General features: G+C 42.1%; 1 protein-coding gene across 1 annotated transcript; it reads left to right on the forward strand.

Annotated features, from left to right (window-relative positions):
• The first annotated feature begins 630 nt into the window (after nucleotides 1–630).
• CLEC3A (C-type lectin domain family 3 member A) lies at nucleotides 631–8,949 on the forward strand. The gene is made up of 3 exons (XM_066243890.1): nucleotides 631–745; nucleotides 6,127–6,210; nucleotides 8,558–8,949. Exons 1-3 carry the CDS (start codon nucleotides 631–633, stop codon nucleotides 8,947–8,949), a joined length of 591 nt encoding a protein of 196 aa, XP_066099987.1.
• Nucleotides 8,950–9,593: the final 644 nt, after the last annotated feature.

The following is a 9,593-nucleotide window of genomic DNA, read 5'->3' on the forward strand; positions in this document are numbered from 1 at the left end:
TGCAGATGCTCCAGTGGGTATAGACACACAGGTGGTGCTGTAGCCTCTCTCTCTCTCTCTCTCTCTCTCTCTCTCTCTCTCTCTCTCTCTCTCACACACACACACACACACACACACACACACACAAACACACACACACACACACACACACAGAGTAACTTTCTTGGTTGGGGGTGGGTTTATTTTTTTGGTCATTTGGAATTGAGTACATTTCCCAGAACATTAAGTGAATCCTGAGCTCCTTCAAATGCAAGACTTAAATGTTGGGGTCTTTGCAGAGACCCCAAGCTTCCTGGACTTTAAATTTAAAATAAAAGAAAGAAAAACAGGCAAAACCTTTTGTCCTTAGTTCACTCTGATACACTCTGAGAAGGCAAGTCGGCTGGGTAATGCAGCAGCAATATTAAAATAGCAAAGTCTGACATGAGGAAGGAGAACAAGGGGTCGCCTTATGCTGTGGCCAGCGAGGCAGCCCGACGTTTCGTCAGCAGGACTGCCGCCAGCCTTCCCGGCTCACTTTTATAAAGCTGGCTCCTGGCATTCCTGAGCAAGATGTGGCTGTGCTGTCTACTTGTCCCTTAGTGACTTCAGAGGAGCTGGCAAAGTGGCCATAGGACTTGCCCGAGAGCCATGGCAAAGAGTGGACTTGTAATTTACGTCCTGGTTATCACCTTACTCCTGGACCAGACCACCAGTCACACGTCCAAAATCAAAGCCAGGAAGCACAGCAAACGCCGAGTGAAAGGTAACGGGGCTTCTCAGTCCAGCAAAATACTAGGCTTGCTCAGGGTGAGCACCGTCCCTGGTGACAGTACCATGCCATCAGAGGGGTGTGGTGTTTCATGAGATTGACTGACCTTTTAATTCTCTGGATGAGTTTTTTCAGGAAAAGTATCTTTTGTAATATAACATATATATATATATAGTATAACCTTTGTCAGGTGGGGTTAGATATGCAGAATGTTTTTCAGATGGAGTCATTTGGATATATAGACATCTGATATTATGAATGAGAGGTCAAGCAGAAAATGTTTATTATAGAGTACACTGTTTCACTCATTGAGGTTGTGTAAGTCTATTCAAAGATAAGTCTGAGATAATTATAATCTTATTACATGGGTAGTATAGAGCTATTGGTAATTGTGATTTTCTTTTTGTCACCAATTACCATATAGATATATTTTCACATCCCTTGCAATGTAAGGACAGTCTATACTATCTATATAAGCTTTTTCATATCAGGGAGAAATTGAACCTCTCTTTAACTTAAACATATTTTAACTTGCAAAATCATATAGTGTTTGAAGACATTTTAATGCAAAACTAAATCTACAATCAATCTCAAATTTTGGGTGGCTTGAATTAGGGTAAGAGGTTAAAAAAATAGTAAACGTTGCAAAGAAAACAGATGATGGCAATTTATTTGCAACATGCTGAAACCAAAACAAAAGGGAAAACATGGGTAATGTTTTATTTCATTCTTTGAGTCATTTTCATATCAGGATAATTTTAGATAAATATTATAACACTATTTCCTTTATCACTTGCACTTTAATAATAACAAAACATATAAAGCAATACCAACAAGGTTAGTCTTGATTTGACACAACACAGATGGTTGGTTGGTAGAAAGGTGGTTTGTTTTATGTTGTGTTTTGATGATTACAAAGTGTCTTTATCTAGAGGAATTTATACAGTTTAAGTCTGATCCAAGTTTCCTTTTTTTTTTTTTTTTTTTTTTTTTTGTATTTTTCTGAAGCTGGAAACGGGAAGAGACAGTCAGACAGACTCCTACATGCGCCCGACTGGGATCCACCCGGCACGCCCACCAGGGGCGATGCTCTGCTCACCAGGGGGCGATGCTCTGCCCCTCCAGGGTGTCGCTCTGTTGCGACCAGAGCCACTCTAGCACCTGGGGCAGAGGCCAAGGAGCCATCTCCAGCTCCCGGGCCATCTTTGCTCCAATGGAGCCTCAGCTGCAGGAGGGGAAGAGAGAGACAGAGAGGAAGGAGAAGGGGAGGTGTGGAGAAGCAGATGGGCGCTTCTCCTGTGTGCCCTGGCCGGGAATCGAACCCGGGACTTCTGCACGCCAGGCTGACGCTCTACCACTGTGCCAATTGGCCAGGGCCCCAAGGTTTCTTAAGTAGAAAAATTTTTTCTTATTAACTATCATACCGCCCTGTTTCCTCTTTTAATGGAAGACTGCAATACTTCCCACGTGTAGGTCAAGTCTGTCGCTGAAGATGAGGCAGGGGAAGGAGGAGAGAAGGTACCGGGTGATGTGGCATATTTTTGCAGCCAGCCTCTCTTTACCAATGGAGGGGAGTGGCAAAGTGGTGACCACCCAATAGGGACATGGGGAGGGGTATGATCATGGGAACGTGCATGTGTGCAGTGTGGTTGTTTCTGAGTTAACTGCAGTTCAGGTCATAGAGAGCTGCCCACTTCCCCTCCTCTGCACACCCACACCCCACATACACATGCCTTTTTTTTAAATGGCTGGGTACACATCTTAAATACCATCTTGTCAAAGCAGTTTTTTCTTTGCTAGTTTTTGCCAGTAGGTCTCAAAAAGCAGATTCTACAGTGGGTGAGGTAGTAAGCCTAGACTCACAGAACAGTCTCCCCCACCCTCTAACACACTTGAAGTAGTTTAAGTACCTGTAAATAATATAAATACTTTATGAAATCAAAAGTGAACCCCATTTTCTCCCTCCCAATCATCTCCATGGTCTTACCCACTATTAACTGTCGGGAGGTAATAGTACCAGTTTTTTAAATGCATATTTTAAAAACTGATATTTTTAACAAAATAAGCATTGACTACACAAAGTGCCCGATAGACAAACTAATGAATTTCATCTGTTAAATTGTGGATCCAGATCAACACGAGGCATACCTCAGTTGTTCGAAGAGCTGCATACTATTCTGTCGTGTAGATGGGTCATGACTAATGTAATCTGTTCTCTTGGTGAACTTTTGTGTGCTTTCCAATCCTTCTCTTTTTGATTCAGAACCTCAGTGACCTGCTTTGTACACATATAATGATGCTCCCGGACTTACGATGGGGTTACATCCTGATTAACCCATCATAAATTGAAAATATCATAAGTTGAAAATGTACCTAATATATAAAACCTACTAAGTATTATGTAGCTTAGCCTAAACTATGTTAAATGTGCTCATAACACAATATATTTTTTAAATGCTGACGATGCAGTATACTACAGAGCATAGCTTGTTTACCCTCTTGACCACCTGGCTGACCAGGAGCTGTGGCTCTCGGCCTCTGCCCAGCACCAAAGAGGAAATGATACCACACAGTGCTCGCCCAGGAAAAGATCAAACTTTTAAAAAATACCATTTCTACTAAAAGTGTTTGGTTTTCACCCCATCATAAAATAAAATAAAAAATCATACATTGAACCATCCTGTCAGGGACTGTCTATAAGTATACCAATCCCCATGCTAGGATGTTGTGATACATTTCTAGAAGCAAAACCCCTGGCTAATCCCACTTTCTAATCGTCTCCCAAAATAACAGCATCAATCTATGATCCTGTTGTCAGGGTGAGACTGCCCATTTCCACACACCATGGCAACCAACATCAGGCCATCAGTTTAGGTTTAAGCCCTGACAAACTAACCAAATGACAAAAATACTTTTTTAAAATTTGTATTTAATTGATGGTTAATGAGAGTGAGGTATTTTTCATATGTTTACTGGTCATTTCATATGTTTATTAGGAATTATTTTTGCATAGTTTCTGTATTGTACCTATTTTGGAGAACACTAATAATAAAATGAAAAGGAGCCTTTTTTAAAAAACTCAAAATGGTAATTAAATTATTTAGCTCCAAACGAAAGATTTCTCTGGTACTTACTTCCAAGGTCTCAAATAATTGTATGCTGCAATAATGAATAAAATATAATTTTTACAGTGAAATAGTTGTTCCCTGAATTCACTGTAGACAAACACTCTCACATATGTCATGAAGGAGAGAAGCAGAAACCAAGCCACCTGAACCATGACTTCCATAACGATCTCTCAGTGGCCTGATATTAATTCTTGTGTCTTTATCCAAATTATTAATACAATGTTTACAGCTTCTCTGTGGAGGTCACTTGTTTAGATGGAGTGGCGCAGGAAGCTGAGAGGAATGGGGGATGACATTTATAGACGGACAACTTGTAACTGGAAAGATCTTTGCAAACCTGGACCCAAACAATGAATGGTTTTGCATTCTCAGTATTTCCTTATATTTATTCTGGATTGAATGATCCCACTGAGGAAACCCTTGGACTATTGTATTTCCGAGCTGAGCTGTTGGACACTTTGAGAATTGACAAACAATAGTGAAACAGAGGTGTGAGCCACCCTGGGTACCCCAGAAGGCATTTTCCTAACCAGTGCTCGGCAAACTCATTAGTCAACAGAGCCAAATATCAACAGTACAGCGGCTGAAATTTCTTTTGAGAGCCAAATTTTTTAAACTTAAACTATATAGGTAGGTACATTCCTTATTGAGGTAGCGCCCGCACATGGTATTTTGTGGAACAGCCACACTCAAGGGGCCAAAGAGCCCCGGTTTGCCAACCAGCGTCTTTACCCAACTGTGGAAATACCTGGCTTGAAAACACATGTTTAAAGGGGTGGTGAATTTGCATGTTTGGGTTTGGGGCTGTCCTGAAAAACCCAGGGCAGAGCATAGATTCACTATCTGGCACCCCCATGAAGAGGGATCTGGGGGCAGCTCAGATCAAGCTTTAAGTGTTTTCTCTGCCTGAGACCACGTGTTAGGGACTGAGCAGGTGAAGGTGATCACTGTGCAGAAGCAGATGGGAGGCAGGGGAAGAAAAGAGTCATGGGGTCAGTGAGAGTCAATCCTGACTGTATCTTATGAGCTGGGTGACCTTTCACAGGTTAATTCAGCTGTCTGTGCCTTTATTTCTTCTTCTGTGAAATGGGGATAGTGATGGTGTCTCTCTCACAGGAATATTGAAAGAATTAAGCTCTTGGCCATAGCCAGTTAGCTGAGCAGTAGAGCATCAGCCTGGCATGTAGTTCAATTCCCAGTCAGGACACACAAGAGAAGCAATCATCTGGTTTTCCACCCTTCCCCCTCCCCTTTCTCTCTCTCTCTCTCTCACCTCCCACAGTTCAAGTGAGCTGGCTCCGGGTTCTGAGGATAGCTACAGTCACCTGAGGTGACTCAGGTGATAAAATAGCTCAGTTCCTAAGCAACAGAGCAGCAGCCCCAGAGAGTCAGAGCATCACCTGGTAGGGGGCTTGCTGGTGGGTCCCCGGGGGGAGCTCATGCAGGAGTGTGTCTCTTTGCCTCCTCACCTCTCACTTAATAGAAAGAAAGAAAGAAAGAAAGAAAGAAAGAAAGAAAGAAAGAAAGAAAGAAAGAAAGAAAGAAAGAAAGAAAGAATTAAACTCTTGGAGCACAGGGTATGGTAGCTTTCAGTACTTTTTATTTTTATTATGATTTATTACAATTTCTGCCTTTGAAGAGCTCACTAGCCTTTAATTTCTAAAACAATCTCCACCAGTTCTAGAATTTTGTTGATTCATTCAACAAACATTATGAATGTCTATTATATGCCAAGTACTGTGTTAAGCATCAAGAAATACTCTGGATAAACAGATTAAGTAAAATAAGCACAGATTGGAGAAAGTTCTTTGAAAAAAAATTAAGTTTCAAAGAAAGAGATTAGCCAGAGGAATGCCAATGTAGAGAGGATGATCAGAAAATTTTTTCTTAGAGGAAATATTTAAACTTAACAAAGAGATGAGTAAGAGTGTTCCAGGCAGAAGGGACTCTAAGGAATGGGTCCCGAGATGAGACAGCTTGCTAGGATGTGTCTGAAAGTCACAGAGTCTGAAAGCTGAGAGTCCCACAGGAAGGGACTGGAGAGACAGAGCGGAGCCCAATCACCAAACTCTTATGACTCCTGGCCAACTTATGTTCATGCTTTATTTTTCATGTACACTGGGTTCAATTTCATTAAAACCACCCCTACCTTAGATTCTGGATTCCAAGGCTTTATTTTATTTTCATATTATTTTGGTCATATGCTTTTTATTTTTCCTATACCATCCCACCTGAAAATATCCCCAGAAAAGGATGGAGACCTAAAGACTCAAGTTGAAAAGCTCTGGAGAGAAGTCAACGCCCTGAAGGAAATGCAGGCCCTGCAGACAGGTAAGACCCTGTCTCATCAATGCCTTCTCTCAAAGGAGGCCAGGGCAGATCTGTGGCTTGCCAGCCGTTCAAACCACATGCAAAGTTCTAGGTGACACCTTTCTAAAAGAGATATTGATAAGCCAGATGGATCCATAAGCATCCCAAAGCTGGGGAGACAATTGTCTTGAGAAATCAGCTTGATTTTCCACTCCCTCATTCTATATATGGGTGGTATAGAAATAAAAATAGGTATATCAATAAACCATTTTAAAAGTCTGTTTCTAATTCTTCTGTTATAGACAATGAAACAGAACTGAAGCAAGTAATAACTGCCTTAAATAATTAGCATTCATTAGATATTTACTACATGCTCATGGGAAGATCTGCTGAGATTCAACTAAACCTGGGGTCATGGGACTCTGGCCAACACATCGCATGCATATGGAAGGACACTGGTTAGAACCACGGTTTGCCAGCAGAGAGCAGCATCTCGTCTGCCTTGCTTTCTGGAGCAGAGCTCCCAGCAGCATAGGAAGCCATACACACCCTTGTCCAGGAGCTACTGTCCCAGGTTCCCAGGGGTGAGGAAATGAGAGCCCCACTGGGTGGTTCAGGGACAGCCCTGCCTTGCAAGGTTCGTACTCCTCTGGACCCCACACATACTCTCATAACAACTGCTAAAGCAGAGCTTTGAGGGCTCCACAAGAGACCTGCCCGGTTACAAGAGTTACAGCCTTCAGCCAAGACTGAAGTTATGGCTTTCATTCAAGTACTTAAAACTCACAGACCATCCATGTTACCAATTCAAGGTCATTTTTTTTTTTTTACCGTAAACAATATTGCCTAGTAACACTGACAATATATTTCGTTTACCAGGTTTCCGGAGAAACAGAATTAGAAAGTTTAAAGCAGGTCAAATGCACATGAAGAAGGGGAAAGTTTTGTTAATGCTTTACCTATAGTCAGGCACTATAAGTACTTTATAAACATTAACACGTTAATCCTCTAACAATTTACAAGATATGTGCCATTATAATGATCCTCATTTTATAGATGAGGAAACTGAGGCGCAGAAAAATTAAATAATTTGACCGTGGTTTACAAAGCTAATAAATGCCAGAGCCTGATTCTCCACTGCTTTCCCTAAATTACTTGTTTGATTCATCCTGGATGACCTAACAATACTATCAGGGCTGAGTTATCTGCATTTAAAAAAATACTATATATCTCTATATGCACACTCAGACTTCTGTTTTTGTTTTTAATGATTATAAAGTATCATTTCAGTTCCAAAAGTCTCAAGCAAATTCAGGACATAATAGAGCTATACTAACAAGCATGTGTATATCAAAGAAGCAAGAGGCTAAAAGCCATGTTTTTTTTTGTTTGTTTTAATTAATTTTTAATTTTTTTATTTTAGTGAGCGAGGAAGGGAGAGAGAGAGCCAGGAGCATAGATCTGTTCCCGTATGTGCCCTTACCGGGAATCAAACAGTCAACTCTGTGCTTCAGGACGATGCTCTGACCAATCGAGCTATCTGGCCAGGGCTAAAGGCCATGTTTTAAGAGTGGGACAGACCTGGGTGTGTGTAGTTGTGACCTTACATGCTACATAAGTTACATTCTTTTTTTTTTTTTTTTTTTTTTTTTTTATTTTTCTGAAGCTGGAAACGGGGAGAGACAGTCAGACAGACTCCCGCATGTGCCCGACCGGGATCCACCCGGCACGCCCACCAGGGGCGACGCTCTGCCCACCAGGGGGTGATGCTCTGCCCCTCTGGGGGGTCACTCTGCCGTGACCAGAGCCACTCTAGCGCCCGGGGCAGAGGCCAAGGAGCCATCCCCAGCGCCCGGGCCATCTTTGCTCCAATGGAGCCCTGGCTGCGGGAGGGGAAGAGAGAGACAGAGAGGAAGGAGGGGGTGGGGGTGGAGAAGCAAATGGGCGCTTCTCCTATGTGCCCTGGCCGGGAATTGAACCCGGGTCCCCTGCACTCCAGGCCGACGCTCTACCGCTGAGCCAACCGGCCAGGGCCTACATAAGTTACATTCTTATTTGCTAAGTTGTTGCAAGTAACAACTTCTCTAAGCTTCAATATCCTGATATGTAAAGATGGGAGTAATAAAATCTCAGTAATAAAATCCATTTCATGGGATTTGTTGTGATAATTACCTGAACTAATCTAAGTAAAGTGTTTGGCACATTATCCAACACATACAAAATCTCCAATAAATAAATGTTAACTCAGCATTGCCATCACATGTCATTCATTCCACAAATATGTATTGCTATTTGTCAGGTCCAGTCCTGGATGAATTACTCTCAAAAAGCAACTTAACATGTAAATTTCAATTTCACATTTTTACAGTCTGTCTCCGAGGCATGAAAGTTCACAGAAAATGCTACCTTGCGTCAGAAGGCTCGAAGCACTTCCACGAAGCCAACGAAGACTGCATTTCCAAGGGAGGGACCCTGGTAATCCCCAGAAACTCAGAAGAAATCAATGCCCTTCGAGACTACGGTAAAAGGAGCCTGCCAGGTGTCAATGACTTCTGGCTGGGCATCAATGACCTGATCACAGAAGGCAAGTTTGTTGATGTCAATGGAATTGCCATCTCCTTCCTCAACTGGGACCGAGCACAGCCTAATGGCGGCAAACGGGAAAACTGTGCCCTGTTCTCCCAGTCAGCTCAGGGTAAATGGAGCGATGAGGTCTGCCGCAGCAGCAAGAGGTACATATGCGAGTTCATCATCCCTTAATACATAGATCCTTCTCCAATATATCTTCCAAGCAAGATCGGTCATGATTTATAGACTAGTGATCCTCAAGAATAAGTCAAATTGATCTTAGGAATACAAGAGTCAGCCAATTTTACTACCATATTGCATTGTGAGTTTTCTTTCTCTATGGTATGGGGTGGGGTCAGAAAATAGGGATCCAGCTATGCACACACACCGTTAAAGTGGCTTTTGCAAAACGGGCTATCAAACTGTCTCTTTCCTAGTCCGTCTCACTTGTATAAACCAGGTCTTTATGAAGCAAGCAATAGCCAGAAAAGCAAGCTTCTCTGGAAAGTTTAGTATATACTTTATTAATGAGAATTCTCTAAGTCAGAGATTCTAGGTGCTATAGGATCCAAAAACTTTTCAGTCTGATGCTCAATCTGTCCCACCCTGGTCATAGTACCTCATTAGCTCATTATTTCTTTGCATTGAGGCAATTCCTGGTGGAACTCGCATCTTGTCTGCCACGTCAGAACATAAATGTCTCAGATTCTCAATCACACTTTTTTCTTCAAGTTCCCTGCCCCATACACAAAGTTTCCAATCAAGACCTGAAACAAACAATAAGGTAGCATACGTGATCAATTTCCCCTTCCAGCATTACATGACAGTTTCCAATA

Source organism: Saccopteryx bilineata, chromosome 9 (assembly GCF_036850765.1).
Source record: "Saccopteryx bilineata isolate mSacBil1 chromosome 9, mSacBil1_pri_phased_curated, whole genome shotgun sequence".
Taxonomy (NCBI): Eukaryota; Metazoa; Chordata; class Mammalia; order Chiroptera; family Emballonuridae; genus Saccopteryx; species Saccopteryx bilineata.